General features: G+C 45.4%; 1 protein-coding gene across 3 annotated transcripts in view; it reads left to right on the forward strand.

Annotated features, from left to right (window-relative positions):
* LOC129380689 (uncharacterized) overlaps positions 1 to 19,080 on the forward strand; it is a 202,644-nt gene that overhangs the window by 131,888 nt on the left and 51,676 nt on the right. For all 3 annotated transcript variants that reach the window (XM_072284772.1, XM_072284771.1, XM_072284773.1), the window contains one exon: positions 17,840 to 18,124. In XM_072284772.1, the coding sequence (XP_072140873.1) occupies positions 17,954 to 18,124 (171 nt within the window). In that variant the 5' untranslated portion in view covers positions 17,840 to 17,953. The remainder of the gene's footprint in view (positions 1 to 17,839; positions 18,125 to 19,080) is intronic.

The raw sequence follows: 19,080 nt of genomic DNA on the forward strand, positions 1-19,080 counted from the left end.
AGTAGGGCGTCTCTTGAACAGGCAAGCTGACGAAGGACGTGGAAGGCAAGAACTTTGTAGTGGGGGGGAGGCGGTGCGGACACCGGTATTGGGGGGGTGACTGCCCCTGCTGCCTCCTCTTTGACTCCGCCACTTCTCTTGTCATGCTATCGCCATCCCTCCATCGTCATCATACAAACTGTGTAATAGTCTTAGTCATGTCATCGTCTTCCTAAACACTCATCCTATTGTCCTTGTACCGTTGCTATGACATTGTTGTATCGTCATGAAACAGTTGTCGTTATGTACTGATTGCGATGTCGTTGTCATACCGTCACGATCATTCTATCGTCTTAATTCTAACTTCGGCATCTCAGTGTAGTCATTCAATTTTCCTCACGTCATCATATTCACAGAGACGCTGTCATACCACCATCGCCATTACATTGACGTCCCCCTTCGTCATCATTCTGTCGGTATGAAGCTGTCGTCAACTGAGAGAGAGAGAGAGAAAGGCAGAGAGGTTAACCAGAAGCGAGCTTCTGGTTTGCTGGACTGCACTGGGTTGGGAAATATAGGAGTTGTAAAGACGACAAAAAGCGAGAAAAGAATTGTCTTCTATAAATTGCCATTAGGCCAACGTTGTCATGTGATTGTATTTAGTGCGTCATCGTCTGACAGTCGCTATCATGAGTCTCTTGTCATACTCTCGTCATCGTGCCATAGTCATCATAAACATGTCGTCACCCTATTGTTCTCATACCGGTTTCATCCCATCGTCTTCATTGCGCCATATTCATACAGTCATTGGCAGATTCGTTACCATACAACCATGGTAAGGCCTTCACATTCCTGCGTCGTTGCCATTCTAACATCAACATCCAACTGTTGTTATGCTGTCGTCATGCCATCACCATCACAGAGTCATGGCCTTATCATCGTTGTCATGTTATTGTCGTCATTTCGTCGTCGTCACAGAGTCGCCGCTATGCGTTCGCTGTAATACCATCCGTCGCGATTCCTTCATGGTCGTCGCATCGTCTTCATTACAACTTCGACATGCTACTCACATCCTGCCGTCCTGGTCGTTCCATCGTTGTCATTCTATTTTTCACAGCATGCTCTCATATGCTGCCGTTGTCGCACGGCCGTCATCATAACATTGCTATGATGTCATTATCGTCATGCAGTCCCTAAACCATTGTCATAGGTCCAGTAACGCCGTCCTATTACCATCATGCCGTCGTCAACTTTCCAGCTTCGTAATCCATTTGCCATCATGGCGCCGTCGCACATCCTTCTGTCCCCATGTCGTCGTCAACATGCTTTTGTCGTTAAACGATCGCCGTCATTTGGGAATCGTCATCTCGTTGTCTTTATGCCGTCGTTGTCATACCACCGTGGTCGTTCCATTGGCATCATGCCTCCTTCGTCATTCCATTGTGGTCACTGTGTCGGCGTCCAATAGCCTCCGTTATCCCGGATGGTAATAGGCGACATTGGCAAACCAAGCTGAGAGAAATAGCTGCGTATGTCACATGCAGTTGAATCAACGGAACTGCCACAATGACAAGAATGGATGGTAAACAAGCAGGACTTGAGAATTGTGATGAGTCGCTACATATCTTCAATGCTGACAGCTTTACTCTTGACATTCATCGTGACAAATGCAATTATATGGACACTCCAGCCGCATTTCTGCCGTGGGAATCGCTGTGGCCATCGCCGTGAGGCCCCGTACGAGTGAAAGCGTAAGAGGGTGAGTTGGTGAACGCGGTTCAATGTCGCGAGCGCGAGCAAAGAATACGGCCAGGATGCGTTCCCTCTCCTGTGGATCGCGAGTCACAGGAGTGAGACGAGGAAGCAGGGACGTTCTTCTCCAGCGGCTGCTGCGGTGCCTCGATGTCCTCCTCGCCCGTCGCTCCGTACAGAGTGAAGGTAACCGCGGCGCCTACTACGGCGTTGGCTACGCGAATCACAAGCCGCGTTTACATGAAAGCGTCAGTGTCGCATCGCGTCGCATTTCCAGCACATTGCATACTGTAAACAGCGGTAAGGCGCTAGGAAGGCGCATCTCATTAATGCGCCAGGCGAGGGTAGATTTACGGGCGCAAGTCTACTCTCGCGGAGCATGTAAACGCAGCATCGTCGAATCAGGAACTATGGGAAGGAATGAGCTGCGGGACTGCCGCGCCGGTGAAACTGCGAGACAGCAACGCCCGAAGCAGAAGCAAAATGGGGTCCCCCACGGCAACTTCGCTCGCCGCAGCGTGCTCTACGTGAAACTATTTCTCGGCAATCAGCCCCCAACGTTCACTCGACCCACTACCGGAAGGCAGTTACACCGGAAGACGGCTGCGCTTCCCTTATACGACACCATGTGGCGCTACGTTCTCGCTAGAGTTAATGCGCTACATGTAAACGGCATCGCATCGCCTTTCCCAAATGCGCTTCGAAATGCGATGCGCCACTGTCGCATTCATGCAAACGGGGCTATGTACGCCATAGTAGACGCCTTGGGCGGACGCAGTAGGGATGCGTTGCCGGCGCTTCTGTGATGGTCTCCGGCGTGGCCAAATTTCGCGCCCACACGATCATCATCTTCAAAGCGATCTGTGTGATGTTTTCCGAGTGCGCGTAGTGCCGGTACCTTCGTATGCACTGTGCTTTCAACGTTTCGTATGCGTTGAAGCGACAGACGCACGGAGGTCAATTGGCTAGCGGCTACTGCCGCGATTCCTAGCTCCAGCGTTTCCACAGATAGTTTGCACTGTCATCGAACAATGTGTGTTCAGCTTTACCTGTGCGCGCCTGACACCGTGCTGGTTCATTTAGTCAAAACACGTTGACGGGCTAGTTGGTTTGAACCTATGGTAGAATGTGTAAGCGCGACTGAACAAGGACGTAGAAAGAAGCAGACACACGCAGACAGCGATGTCTCCATGTGACTGCGTCTTTCTACGTTCTCGTTGAGCCACGCTTACATATTCTATCATTGGTAATTTAGTAAGTAAGCAAATGTTTACAAGTTTATATGGCCGATAAAACTACTATACTTACTAGGCACAGCTATATACTAATTTGCTATAGCAATCGGTGCTTCGCATTTCCGCGGAACCGCCGAATCTTTTTTTTTCCGTATTTTATATATACCCACAGTAAATTTTCCTTATGCCATTTGTGACTTCATTGTCTGTGGGCCTCATAGGGTTGTGGCTAACGAAAATTGGACCCCTCTGTTTAGCTTATGACTCGGTGCACCACTTGCACGATTCTGCAGAAGTAATTTGTCAGACCCAAATTTGCTATTCTGCCTTCGTGAAGCACTGAGAACACTTCTTGTGGAAGCTGCCTGACTGTAAAATTCTGCTATCGATCATGAGGATACAACTCAGATGACTTCTGTAAGGCTGATAAAGATAATAGTTAAATGCGAAAATTGACATGTACCGTAATTCCGGAAATTAATTGAACCCATCAGGTCACAAAAGTTTCGGCTTTAGAATACGACATTGACAGGCTTCTCTGAAAATTCTAGCCAGAAAATTACATGATTCAATGTTCAGTCATTTCACTGCCATGCGGTGAACAAGTGCTAGAAAATTTAGCGTCGTTTAAAGTATATAATCATGCCACCTGATGTGACGGATACGTATTGCTTGTTTAAGCGGATGATCATTTCCTAATCGAGAGAGTAACACAAACTGATGCTTGACGCCACCTGCTCTGCATATTTTTATATATGACCTTTCAGCATCGGTTCAATTGAAAGGACAGACAGCACCTCAGAAGACCGTCCCTTAGTGGCATCTTTGGTTCCTAAGTCTCCTTCCGTCCTTGTAGGATTACGGCTAAAAAGCGTATTCAACATATGAGTCAGCCACATTGGGAAAAGTGCCCTAGAATTCAGTTCGACGACAGCCAAATATGCGTTCATTATTGCGGCGTTGCGTCTTCGTTTAGCGGACACATTTTGATGGAATGAAGCTTTGTTCAATCTATTAGTCACTGTACGCTTGTCTACGTCAGTAATTTTCACAGGTAGGCATATTTATTGCGTGTGAGCACATTGCCACCTGATCTGGCGGAACTGACGGCTGTGCTGCCGTGTGGTCTTCGCAAGAGGACGTTGCCGCGTGTTGGGAGGACGGCAAGTCGCGTGGCCAATCCCCTGGCAATTAGCCTGCTCAAAGCGCCAGCATTGCTTTTTCGCACCTTCTTGGCGGCGATATTCTGGCCAACGGGCTTCCCGAACAAGTATCGTAGTTTTTCTTTTCGGGTGTCCCAGGTTTCAATCTCAGCTTTGTGGTTATTCAGCCATACTATTGCAGCACATTTAAGGTAGGAAATAAAATTCACCAACATCAGGGTAAGCTCCCATCGGTTGGTAGCGCTCACGCGTTCGTACTCTGTCAGCCAATCTTCAACGACCGCTTCATAGGAGCCGTAGGACGTGCCAGGATCCCGGGGCTGCACCAGCACCACCGTTGAAGTGGCGGGAGCTGATGTAGGCACCGCGTCTTCCGCCATTGCATGCAGATATCCAACACGATGGCCGTTGCGGAGTTCCTTTTCGAGGCGTGACGTGCCCCGCACCTCCACAAACGTATGACGGAGGTGAAATGTTTGCGAAGGATATATTTACAAAATGTTAAAAAACAAAAATAGAGCAAGAGAAGATGTCTGATCCGACCCACGTCCAAGGAACCTCATTGTCATCTTCATCGGGCTGCCAAACTTGGAGTTCATCCATGTATCAATCGCCCCATAACAATAAAACAAGGTGATGCTTCTCACAACTTCTTTCAAACGGACGCTCACTGCTCTATATTACTAACTTAAGCGACACCCTTCAGTGTCATACAGCCTGGCAAGCATTGCTACTAAGAAGCGCGTTAACTTATACTTCTTGATGTTCGCGGCATATGCTTGGGGCAATAGCACAGTCTTCTGTTATCATAGGTAGCTCGCTATCAACGTATGAACGTACAGATACGTGGTTGTGACATTGTACACTCAACCTTGAGAGTTTAGCAGTGACTATCATAAAATTAAACAAGAATGCAATCTCTCATAGGTTGGTTTTCGAAGCAGTTGGGACATTATGTTAAAAAGATATCTTTTTTGAAATGCAGATACTTGGAAGCTATGAGACATTATTCCTAACGAAGGCGTCTGGGAATGAACTATTTACAAACCTCCTCAAGTGCTTGAAATCGCATCCAATTAGGGATAGTAGTGGAAACAGCCGCACTGTGGAATTCCTACAAAGAACTGCAACACTGTCTATACCAGAGGTTCGGTAAACACCATATTACCATTTTCGCTCGTTTGTTTATATGCTATATTGAACGTTGTGATTGCAATCTTTCTTCCAGTAGGATTTATTATTTACACTCGTATTTTTTTACACCAGCACGCAGTCATCGAAGAGGAAGTTTTGGGTGGGACAGATATTATGACATTCAGAACTAAGAAGCCTATGCTGTGTGGGTTTCATATTGAGATTACGACAGACGGGTCTCACATACATAACTCAAAGACTACGAGAAGTCGTAGCAATATATGTTTTAAATGATGGTTACGGAGGCATTTCATCTACGCTTCAAAAACTAGTTCGCTCACAGCAAAGTTATTAGTACCATTACATAGTCATATTCACAGTTTAGTGAAAACAGATACAATTCTGAAGAAGTTATATGTTGTCGAAAGAGGGAAACATTGCGAGCGATTTGCTGGTACATTTCGAAGTCCATAGGTAATATGAATTACATGAACGCTGCGAACCCTCGCTGTCAGCTTCTCTAGGAACAGTATATGAAACGCTAACAAAGTATCGCTGCTTTTGTGGAAAGACCAGTAAAGGCAGCAACTTCATATATGTAGAAGATGGGAAATATTATGATTGGCGTCCTAAAGGAGTTCGAAGTTTAATGAAACAGTGTGTTCTGAAAATAGTCACTTAACGTGCATAATCCTAATTTCCATGCGTTTTACGCCATGTGTAGATTGTTTTCCAAGTTTACTCAGTGAACTATGCAAGGGAAGTTGTTTATAATTCGCTGATGTAAGAAGCATGTTATGAGTAAGGAACACTAAATGCTCAGCCTGAGTACGTAGACTACAAGCTTTGTAGGAAACAAATTCACTGATTGCAGAACGTATTACGGTCTTGACAATGTTTAAAAGAATTCTAAAACTGTATGACATGTTGAGTTCAATCGCGCCAAAAAGGTTATGTTAATTGTTGCTGGTTTAATTAGAAGTTCTGCAAATAATACAGGAACCCTTGGATTTCCTCTGGTGTATTCCTATACAGTCGACGTGACGTTCATTATACTGACCCTTGTGGGAACGCAAGATCTGGTTGAATAAGAGAAAGGTCGAGAAACAAAAGTCACAGGCCTGCGCGGCACATCAAGCACAGTCACAGCGTGAGCTGAAGCAGCGCCTCCATAAGAGCTCCGTTTTTGGTACCACACAATACCGGGCCTTCGCAGTGAAGACTGTTCGCGTCTTTTTCACGAGAACTATCGGAACTGGCAGCCCTGTGTAGACGGCGACCTGCAGCTTAGGCTGGGGCTTGTCTTTATTTTGCACAGCGATCTGCTGCGTCCGATAATGCGTGGTTGCAGCTGCGCGCGTAGCTCTACAATTTGTATCTTCAGCAGCGGTTCGCACCTTGCGAGGAGGTGCCATACCGTTTACCGAAGAGTAAATAAAGGTATCCGATTACATGGCGCACATGTAATATCCCTTCATCTGTGGCACGGTAAATTGCTGTTGATTGTGATGATGATAACGATGGTTTATGGGTATCTCCTTTGCAATGAAATGCTGACAAATAGTCCGCATGCCGCGGTTACATGTCGGGACGCCTGGTGGCCTAGAATTGAACTGCAAATGTAAAGTTTGTGTGTATCGACGCTACGCGGCGCGCATGTCAATTGGCACGATACGATGGTAATGATAGTGATGATGATGATGATTTATTGAGATTTCCTTTGAAACGAGACGGTGAAAAAGAGTTCGCTACCCTCCTTGAATTATTCAGGTATGCTATACCTGTACCGGAAGATATATTCTTCATAGATACGCCATTACTCGAAGGAAAGGTTCGCCCTCAGTGCATGTGGGACTCGATTTGTGACGTTGTACTTAGGCATATATAAGGAATAGTCTCACCGGGTGATCCCGATCGGTTGAAAAGCGATGAAACATAAAGTTATGGGAAAGACGGCGTCAACTTGGAGGTAACGTCCTATGACAACGATACGGACACGGAAGGGCATGCGCTCCCGGTTGCCCCCGTGTCAAGAACCCTTCAGGAAAAGCCATACTAAACCGAAACATAATGCGATAAAGCACATTCACTGCGGAAGAGACACTTTGAAGTAAAGACCACGAATCGGGAACTCGAGCCTCCGAAAGCGGCAGCTGAAGCTTCCCGTACCGAGTTCGTTTAACAAAACTAAATCTTTCCCGAAAACGGGTTCCCCCATTGGGCTGAACCAGACACAACCCTGGCAGGCCATCGATGTGGCCCAGTGGATGGACAGGCTACAACCAACAAAATTAGCGGGAAAGAAGTATCTACACTCAATTTACAGAAACGAAATTACCTACACACAGCCCACGCGAATTTACAGCAGGAATGTGTTTTGCGGGCAGAGACATACTCACGCCGGTCAGCCTTACTACAATAATGGAGCAGGCGCCCACCCAATATCAAGGGCGAGCTAGTGCCTAAGAGTGGCTTACATGCGAAGACACCACGCCAACGTATGAAAACCCTAAAAATTTGACCGTTAACGTCCTTCACATGAATCGAGACCCGCTCTCCGAACTGCTGCGTACAGTGTGCGTTGAATTGTTCTACTTCGACCCGCCGTGGTTGCTCAGTGGCTAAGGTGTTGGGCTGCTGAGCACGAGGTCGCGGGATCGAATCCCGGCCACGGCGGCCGCATTTCGATGGGGGCGAAAGGCGAAAACACCCGTGTACTTAGATTTAGGTGCACGTTAAAGAACCCCAGGTGGTCGAAATTTCCGGAGTCCTCCACTACGGCGTGCCTCATAATCAGAAAGTGGTTTTGGCACGTAAAACCCCATAATTTAATTGTTCTACTTCGTTCGCAAGTTATTGGTTGAGTGATGTGCGATCAAGTGTTACCGCTGTGCCGCTTCCGTACTCAAACTCGCGACACAAGATACTGAAAGTGGGGGACGTGTGACGAGTGCGATCTTGCGCGGGATGAGTGGACGAGGAAGAAAAGGAAGAGTGCGTCGGCGGGCGGCACGCGAGGGAAGGGGGCGCCGTGGTTCGGAATCGGACGGCTCGACAAAACGATCACGGAATGGCCACGACCTGGTGGGACCTGTTTGCGAAGCGATTGAGACGGCTACCGGTCCATCTCAATCGCACAGCTGGCCAGTCCAAGCACGAGCGGCTAACGGTCCGCATTGGTGGCCTTGCCAGTGGTTCCACCTGAGAGCCGCCGCCGAAACCGACCAGTGCTGCAGTTCGCGTGGTCGCCAGCAGTACTTCCGGCCTTGTTACGCCGGCAGGAACCCAGAGAGCTCGCCGCCAACGGGCTTGTCACGCTCGTCGAACCCAGAACGGTGAGCGACTTCTTCGCCCTCTTTCCTGGTGCTGGGGCGTGGCACCTCCATTAACAACAGGGCTGATGGAATTCGGAGCACCGCTAGGACACCGCCGTGGTTACTGCGCGTGAATTCGTCGCCCGTCGGTTGACAGCCGACACTTCACGACAACGAGCTTTGCCGTGTAGACACGGAAGACTAATATAGAAGCGCGAATCCTGCTGTAGACTTGTTTAGGTGTTGTATGTATTCTTGTGCTCTGTGGGTCTATAAATATTTTGCGCACTCAGGCATAGAAGGATTACAGACAAGGTCCGTTCGCCATGCCTTTGTCGCTGTGTGTTGAGCCCTAGGCCCATGAGCCCCCGTTTGTATCACGGTAGGCTTGAAATGCTTTTAACCTATACCGCTGATTAAGATTGATTACGACTACTGCTACCCTATCATTAATGCTGTGAAATTGGCAAATGTTGCCCGCTATGTCTTTATGGATTAGCAATCGTACCCCGTATTTCTTCTTATCTGGGACACCTCTATAGCAGAGGACATGTCCATTAGTCAGCACTGAATAAGCCTCACCAGTTCTTCTAATCTCATTAGGGCCAATGATAAGCCGGACAATATCTGATCGTTCCTCAATGAATCCTGCTAAGCTAGCTTCACTCGACATAGTTTCCGAAGGTTGACAGCGTCAGTTTCCTTTGGCGGCCTGTCCGGACCCAGAGATTCTTAGCACCCTCTGCTGCGCTGCAGCTCTAAACGCCACCTTGGTCAGGTACTCCGCAGCTGCTGGACACTGAGGGCTATGGTTTAATTGTAGGAATCATGAGGGAGGGAGTGGCGGAATACTGCATCAAGGAGGCTAATCCTGTTCTGTTGAGGCAGCGTCTTTGTTTAAGCTTAGTGGGCCTTCGTAATTTGGTTGTACCTTGATCAGTGCAGCCCCACTCGCTCTCGGCATCTTTTGCCTGTGTCAGGCGTCACTCGAAGCCTGGAGATGTAGTGCACTGGAGGAGGTGAAATTCAAGCTCACCAACCTGAGATTAAAAACATTTTCGTACGACGATACGAACTTTCGACTATGGCAACCGAGTACCCGACATAGCTGAGTCAGATACTCTCGCAGTCGGTGAGGCAGCCCTATAGCGGAAAAGGTCAGCCCAGAGGGCCTGACATGGCCAAGAGATGCGTTTATTTATCCGCCATCACATAAATCAACGTTTGCGAGATCAGCGTTAATCCGCCATCGGATAATACTTTTGCTTGATCTCTACAAGCATACTTCTATGTATGCAGGCTTTCAAACAGAGAATCTCGTTAAACAATTTTTACATCGACATCGCGGCATGTACAGTTGTCAGGAATTTGTTCGGGTTATATTTTGCAGTGTTGTCACTAGAAAGTATGTGCAAGTATGTCAGTAGATTATGTCTAAGCAGTTTTCGTAAAGCTTTCATGCCTAAGCGATCCGTTCATCTATCCGCCATGGGCGGGTTTCGCTGATCAGAATAGGTTGCACAATGTAGTTTCAATTCTCAGTGGGCCTAACATCGTGTTTCGGGAATCTCACCTACGCACAAAGAAAAATACGCAAGAACGGATAAGTGCAAATCTAGACAAAAGAAGGGACGAAAATACTACCGTTCTGACGTGATGAAAATCTAGATGTGTGTTTTTCCATTATTCATTGCTTGAATACTGTAAAACCTTTTCCTCACTTTTTTATGTTCCTTTTCTGCGGAAATTTTTCATTATCAAAGAAAGCCCTTTTTGGCTGCGCGCCTCCTAAGTTGGTACGGATAAATTCTTGAACATTTATAGTGTTATGGAGTGTACAGTGCTAACAACTACTCACATATTTGGTTACCCAAGTACGTTTCCGAGATTTGTATCAGCAAACTTGTATGCATGTAGGGTTGCAAAGAGACAGCCATGTTCATTTTTACGACGTCATCGCGGCATGTACAGACGTTAGGAATTTGTCGGGGTTGTTATATTCTGGTGTTGCCACTAGAAAGTATGTGCAATGTATCGCAGTAGTGTATGTCTGAGTGCTTTTCGTAAACATTTCATGCCTAAGAGATCCGTTGAATTATCCGCCATTGGCGGATTTTGCTGATCGGGATAGGTTGCCCAATATAGTGTCAATTCACAGTGGTGCTAAAATCGTGCTTCTGGAATCTCATGTACGTACAAACAAAAATGTGCAAGAACGAATAGGTGCCAATGTTGACAAACGGAATGGACGCAAATACCGACCGTTCTTACGTGATGAAAACTTTTGTGTTAAGATTACAAGTGGTGCCGTTGGGCGCTTTCTTCTTATTGTATGCGTGAATACTTTAAAAGCCTCTCGCCACTCTTCTCTGCTCCTTTTGTCCGGAAATTTCGCATCAACAAGAAAAGCGCGTTTTGGCAGCTCGCCTCGTAAGTTGCTGCGGATAAATTCTTGAACATTTGTAGTGTTATGGAGTGCGCAGTGCCAACGTCTGTACACGTATTAGGTTCCCTGATTACGTTTGTGAGATCCCTATCAGCAAACTCCAATGCATGTATGCCTACAAACTCAGAATCTCGTTTAAATTGTTTTTTTTACAACGTCGTCACCACATGTCCAGAGTTCGGATATTGTTCGCATTATATTTTCTAGTGTTGTCACTACAGAGTATGGGCAAGGTGTGTGAATAGTGTACCTGTAAGCCCTTTCTGAAATATTTTGCCGAAGCGATCCGTCGATTATACGGCCATGGGTGGGTTTTGCTGATCGGCATAGGTTGCACAATATAGTTTCGAATCTCAGTGGTCACAACTTCGTGGTTCGGGAATCTCACGTACGCACAAGCGAAAATTCGCAGAGACGATTCAGTGAAAACGTATACAAAAGGAATGGATGCAAGTGCGATCGTCTTGGCGTGATGAAAAACTGTATGTTAACTTTACAAGTTGTGTCGTTACGTGCTTTTTACCTATTCCTGACGTGACTGTTGTAAAACCTTCTCGTGACTTTTCTCGGTTCTTTTTGTGTGAAAATTTGACATTATCAAAGAAAGCGCGTTTCGGCAGCAGGCCTAAAATCTGGGTACTGGCATATAGTAGTCGACGAGAGGGATCGCAAAAAGACCGCCTTCGTCACGCCAGACGGCATCCATGAGTTCATTGTAATGGCAGTCGGGCAGTGTTTGGCACCTGCAACCTTCCAGTGCGTCGTGGACACGGTGTTAACAGGATTGAAGTGGCAGACCTGTATTGTGTACTTGGGTGACGTCGTTCTATCCGCCGGAAATTTCCGCTATCACCTCAGGTGGCTTGCCGCAGTACTAGAGACCATCAAGTCATCAGGGCTCACTCTGAAGCCGAAAAAGTGCTGATTCGCTTAAGACGAGCTTCTATTTCTGGGCCACGTCATCAGCAGATCTGGAGTGTGCCCCAACCCGCAGAAGACAGCTGCCATCGCAAATGTTCAGCAGTCATCGACAAGACGGCAGTTCGCAAATTTCTTGGCATTTCTGCCTACTACACGGGCTTTGTGAAGCTATTTTCGCTTATCGCTGAGCTGCTGAGACATCTAATTAAATGTGATGTTGAGTTCAAGTGGGAAGCGCCCCAGGTCGACGCATTAGAAGAGCTGGAACGACGCATGCAGTTGCCACCAGTAGTTGCGCAGTTCGTCGTGCACGCCGATACAGAAATCCACACTGTCACCAGAAGCCTAGGCTTCGGTGTCGTCCTATTCCATAGGAAAGACAGATTTGAACAGGTGATACCTTAGGCTAGCCGGTCGCTGTCAAAAGCGGAAGGCAATTGTTCTACACCCGGAAAGGAATGCCTCACCATCATTTGGGCTTGAACAAAATTCCGCCCTTACCTATATGGCAGGCTGTTCAAAATCGTCAGCGACCATCACGCTTTCCGTTGGCTAGCAAATTTAAAGGGCCCTTCAGGACGCCCGCCACGCTCGAGCCTCAGTTTGCATGAATAAGACATCACTATAATCTAGAAGTCCGGACGAAAACGCTCTGATGCCCACTGACTGTCTCGCGCTCCCGTGGATCCGCCGTGCCAAGATTACCAAAAGGAAGTCACCTTGTCAGGTACAAAAAAAAAAAGGGGGGGGGGTGTAGCTTTGTACCTGAAAGACAGTTTTTCTTACGAAATACTTCTTTAGTGCACAGTTTTGAGCCCTTCCTATGAATCACCTTTTATTCAGACAAATGCATTCATCTCTGGCGTAATTTATCGGCCACCTTCTGCGTCTCTTCAAGAGTTCTTCAACTCTTTAGGTATAGTATTGGGCGACCTCTCCTTACAAAGTAGACGTGTGGTAATAATGGGTGATTTTATTATTAACCTACTAGAACTGTCAAATTCTGTCAATGAATTTGGTGGTAAGACGTTGGCCGACGGCTTTTCTAATATAATCACAACGCCTACTCGTGTCACGGCCTCCAGCGAAACACTTATTCATCTATGCCTAACAAACAGCGATATTCGTGGTACCACGGCAGGAGTACTCTTGAGTGACATCAGTGACCACCTGTCAACCTTCTGCTTTATGGAAAGGTCCACTAAACAAATATTCTAACATGCTTACCCACGAAATAGTTACCGCGTTATAAACCAAAGCAAAATTGAACGTGTTCGTCAAATATTCTTCTCAGTCGACTGGAGCGAATTACAGCGTGACGAAGATCCTAATATTTCATACGAGAAATTCCTGGACAAAATAACAGAGTTGTATAAATACGCCTTCCCAGGCGTAACAATGGCAAAGTGCAGAAAAGGAAGGAAGCCTTGGATTACACGTGACCTGCTCAAGCGAATCATGGCACGAAATATGCTTTTCTCCAAGTTTGTAAAATCTAAAGACTTCATAGTTCTGAAAAAGTATAAAGAACTTAGAAATCAATTAGGTGTAGATATAAAAAAATATAGAATTCAATACTACGCTCATAAATTTTCTGATATTTCCTTTGACTCTCAAAAAACGTGGCGTACAGTCAAAGATCTACAGAAACCAGAAAAAAAAAATTACCTACACAAACGGCAATTGGAGGAACGGTGTTGAGTGGTAAAGTTCTTGCCAACGTATTCAACAGACACATTTTGGAATTTGGAGATTTTCCTGGAGGAACGCCCAGTAATATTGGAAAATACATGGAATATAATCTTCAGCACAGCCTTTTCTTATATCCAGCTACTCTTGCACAGATTAACGATATAACCGCGCAACACCACGCTTGTAAATTTAGTTAGTATGTATAAGTTTACAAGTTTACGCGGCGGATAAAACTACTACCCATACTTCATATAGCTGAGCACTAATTGGGTGTCGTAATCAATGTTTCGCGTTTCGCGTGCAACTGCGACTTTTTTTCTAGGCATGAATGAAGCCCGCTAATACACGAAATATTGCCGCGCTGTTGGCCGCTCGAGGCACTGTGCGCGTATTCGTACGCTTCTCTGGTGCTTGGAACAACTCTCTTGTGTAGTATGGATTGAGCCACACAGAGCTCTATCGGAAGTTTTTCGTGTTGCTCTACAGTTTTCTCACTGACAGTTTTCATCTAAGTAATAAATTTGAGACGTTTAATAAATCATTAGGACTTATTATACAGTAACGCGGAATGTACAAAATAATCTCAGCATCTACAAGAGACTGCAAGCAACATTACCTTGGTTCTGTCTAGCTACAAGGTATTTGCTTATTTTAAAATTTATACCGCAGGTTACGAGGGACACTCGGTATAAACAGGGATAAAGTGACTACGAAAGGTCAGCATTGTTTAAAATAGGTGGGGCAACCTATCAGAACGTTCGTCAGCCATTCTTAGGCGCTTTAGAAATATTTAAGTAACTTCTACACAAAAGTCTGCTACTGCGTCTTTCGGACCCCTACTAGGTTTTCGATTTCCATGAAGCATTATATTTATTTACTATACATTACGAGTGACGCGAATATTTGCTGGTGTCCGTTACAATTAGGCGCTGAAGTCTGAATGGCTGATGAGTGAAGGGTGCCGAGCGTATGTAGTTCGATAAATTGAACCACCGCTTTTATAAGCTCGATAGGATGGCCACTTCTGATGTCGACGGCAGGGAATCGCCTAATACGATTTTTCATTTCTTTTGACTGGCGTTGTCGACAGCGCCTTCTCCTGGCCCCAGCAACATTGCAATGTATGCGCTTTTTTGAGAACCCAGGCACAAAAATCGCGGCAATGAATAATCGCAACCTTTTGAGCAACGTGTTTGGGCACTACTACACAGTCCTTCTAACCAGCGGGCACATTAAGCAAGTTTTCATGGTCGCTGCCGAAGGCTTAGGCTTAAAATGAGGCAGTATTAGCGAATAAAAGTTTGAAGAATAACCCTTAGTCAACATATACGTCGTGTGAAGGCCGGCAATGGATGCACTGAATGAACCAAGCCAGCTCGTTCTGTTTACTATATTTGTGAAATGTTGATAAAGATATGAAAGAAAGTAACATTAAAGTTACCTATAGCATTTTAGCAATTGCTCAGTTGCCTTTGTAGGACAGTAATTAGCAGACAATGTCTGTAAGCTTTATAATGACGTAATCATAACTTTAAGTGGTTACTTCTTTTTTTTCTGTAATCTTTACAAATCCGGTAAAGATCGTGGTAAAAAGGAAATTCTAAATGGTGCGTGAACTTTTGGGGTCATTTCGCGTACAACAAATGTAATGCGTATGTGAGTGAGATTTCTCTGGCTTTGTGTGCAGTGAAGCATATAATAAAAAAAAAACTTGCAAGTTATTTCGCCGGTTTTGTTAAACGCACTCTGTAGTGTGTCCGTTTGGCTTCTGTGTCTGCGCAGTGGAAAGAGAATCTATACCTAGTTCAATACCCTTCAGAACAGAATTGTTACTAACCCTTGTCACTGCGTTCTGTTTCTGTTGTTTGTCGCTGTGCCCTTGTGTAACACTAGGCCATAATATAAAATTATTGAAAAGGACATACTGTCGAGATCTAACTGAGCGAGTTTATCTTCCATAGCAATGCATGGTTTATTGCTCAGACGTCTCATTGCGTTCAACTTCGGCATACAAGTAAAATTACCGCAAGTCAAATTAACAGGAGAAGACTTCACAAGGTTCCTAGTGTGTTTCCGCAATCTCATCTGTGAACTCAACAAGGAAATATGTTTCTATTTGAGAAGAACAGTGAAAATGCTATGGGTAATTGCTTTGCTTAGTTATGCGTCCAAAAGCGGGAGGTATTTGTGATCTAATGAATAAATTACGTGTGCAAGCAGTTAGAAGCGTTTCGAATGTGCGAACGGAAGATTCTAAGTTTAGCCCGCTGCTTTGGCCTACACAAATAGTTTGCAAAGGTAAATGTGTTTTAACAAAATACGAGCCCTGCATTCCGAATGTGCCGAGGGAAGTTTATATTTAGCCCAAAATCAGAAAAACGCTTTAGGATATGCGTAGGCAAAGGGGAGATATGCATGGCCTAATTGCGGTGTTTGGAATAAACTATGTATTGAATGAATTCACAGCGTATAAGGGGCGTTTGAAATCGCGAAAAATTTCGCAGGCTGCCCAGACATAGCTATGAATTTCACCAAGATCAAACATAGAAAAAATAGGGAGACCACTATGGCGACTGTCTAAGCAATGTGTATGAATCAAATATAGTCCTTGCAAAAATATTTAAAAGAAGTGTTTCAAAGTATCCTACGACGAATACCTTTGTCAATGTCTGGAGAGACTCTTCATTAATTAGGCCTAATGAAAATAATGGACATCCTAAGTGTAACTTATAGTGAAGTTTTAACGTTAATAATTCTTTTGTACTTACGGTGTGATACGACGCCATCGTAGCTTTCCTCGGTGTCCTCGATGGCTAAATGAGGCAAATTTATTATTATTTTTAGTAAACGGTGAGTTATGGCTGGCACGTAAGCAAATTTGAATGCGCTTGAGTTATTTGCGGTCTTTTCAATATATTGTGTATGGAGTACTCTTTGGTTCTTTACGTGCATTTTCGTAATTTTCACAAGGTATTTTCATGCTATGTACGAAGACCTAGAACCTCCTCGGTAATCTTAACGTGCCACGTTATTTACCTTTCGGTAAAGTAAGCGCCTCCTTTTGTTTATTGTGTAGGCAAAGTTCAGTGCGTGTGTAATAAGCGCTGCCTTCGGTCATTAGATGTAAATTACGCATACAAGTGAAACAGAGTGTTTTACGTGGGTTTTACGAAATGGGTTTTGTAAATTATAATATCACCGGATGAGCACTACGCACATATGTTTCACTAGCGAAGCTGAAAGGAGCGGCCCGAGTATTTATCACTGGATTAATCCCAGTGGTACATTAAACAACGGCTTGGTAGGCTACCGGGTCCCGAGTGCGCCTTTGGTGCTTGCGCTCGGCTGAGCAATCCTGTTCTTGTTCCAGGGCAGCAGCATCGGCTCATGGCGTTGCTGATCGAAAGCTGCCTACTCCCAAGGAGTAGGCATGACGCGTGACCTACTAATTTCGTTTGTCAGTGAGGAAGTGTTGCGCGCGCGCTAATCCAACACCACCTAGATACCACAAGGCCCTTTGACTCCGATCTATGACGTCATGTTACCTGGACCGACTGCCATCGAATATAATGGGCATGCTCCGGAGTAGGCAACAGTTATTTTTACGTCACCCCTTTTATCATGACAGCCTTGTCAATGGTAATTTTGAACCAGGTAGCCTGAAGTCGTGGATCCAAGTAAACAGGCCTTGTGCTATCTCGGTGGTGGTGGCTAATCCAGCGCCTCTCTTCCTCTTATTTTCTTTTTTGCGCATGCGCATGGGGTTACGCAGGAGCAGTTTTCGGTGTACAGGCGAGCGACAGACGGACGGACGAATCGGCTAGCCACATTCAAATTCGCTGCAAACCACAAACATTTTACCGCTGCCTAGGGAGACTTATGAACGCAACCAACGTCACAACTAGCAAAACCAAGGCTGACGGGGAAAATTGGAAACGGGACAATATGACTCATGTTGTTACAAAGCAAAATATCTGTAGATAATTTACTGTTTGCACAAAACTTTTTAACCAGTGCCCCTCAGCGTTATGTGAGAAGAAGGTTACAAACACTCATTCTTATACTGGCAGCAATTTAAACTGTGTGATTAATTAAGTGGGAATTGAATTTGTTATTCAAAATTCGAAGGAATTGTGTCGTTTCAAATTTGATTTTGAATTGGTAATGTCGTACAAGTTTGCTGCATTTCTTTTCATTTCGCAGATTGTCCCGACTAAGGAACCGACTGAGAACAATCTCGGAGACAAACAGACCGATGTGGCGACACCACAAGAACATAACGATACGTCTGTGGAAGCGATCGCTACTTCCGACGAGATGTTGCCCTGCGTTTGGTGTCCGGAGCTCCGTCCTCTTGAGCCTGCACAGATGCCCATTCGGGACAGCATTACTTCTCGAAGCTTGGTTCATACCGTGCGTGAAACGGTACCTCGGTCCATGCGTCAGTGGGTGAAGGAAAGAAGTGACTTGCAGGATTTTGTCGTAACGGTGAGCATAACAGTATCCGCACAATTGCGGGATGGCAACATTCTAAGGGAATGCAGCCAATTATATGTAGTGGAAGCATGCTTCTTACTACGTACCCGCATGTATTCAGTGAACGCCAATATCTGTAGGGGATGTAACGTGGAAAAACCCGTTACGATCATTTGAACTGCATTGATTAGGTTATTTTTCATTTATTAAGGCAGAATGCTTGCTCGGTAATCGATTTCCGCTGATTGCACTTTTTTGATTTCGGGTTCTGGATGTGCATGTTTTTTTGTTGCTGGAAGCAACGATGGCTTCTACGGATTGTGGCGCATTTTGGCGACACTGTAACCGAATCAGAATTCATGTATCAGAAGCAAGCAATTATGGCCTCGTGCTGCTGAATAATGATGTCTTGACGTAATGGTGATAAATGGGGCAGACAGTGCATCTAAAGCGTCGGACGTACCCCCTGAATCAACAAGACAGGCATCACTCTAATTGCATTCAAGTGGTCCTAGGTAACAAATACATGTATCCTCCGCAAAAGTGTTTGACGAGACTGTTTTCAGCAGGAAACGGAATTGCTACATAGAAGCAGGATACGTTACAATTCATTCATCGCGAGCAAACGCTGCTTAGAAACGTTGTTTTCTGCCGTATTGGTCACTTCTGTACATATAAAAAGAATAGTATCTGGACAAAAGTGTGTATGGCGTAATGATGAAATTGAATCGCATATTAGAGTGCTTCAAGAGGAAAACTTTCTGCTCTTTTTGAAGCAAGTCGGACCCCATTAGTTTAGCAGTTTCGGGGCGCATGTCGAATATTACAATGAACAATGGACAGCCGGTATGAAGCCGAGATCACGCTATGGGGCTGTAAATAGGGCTGTGTGCAAATCTGCAGGATTTATAGGAAGACTGCGCAACGTTGTATGACTCATCTGTCTTTCACTGGTATAGTTCAATAAA

Source organism: Dermacentor andersoni, chromosome 10 (assembly GCF_023375885.2).
Source record: "Dermacentor andersoni chromosome 10, qqDerAnde1_hic_scaffold, whole genome shotgun sequence".
NCBI lineage: Eukaryota > Metazoa > Arthropoda > Arachnida > Ixodida > Ixodidae > Dermacentor > Dermacentor andersoni.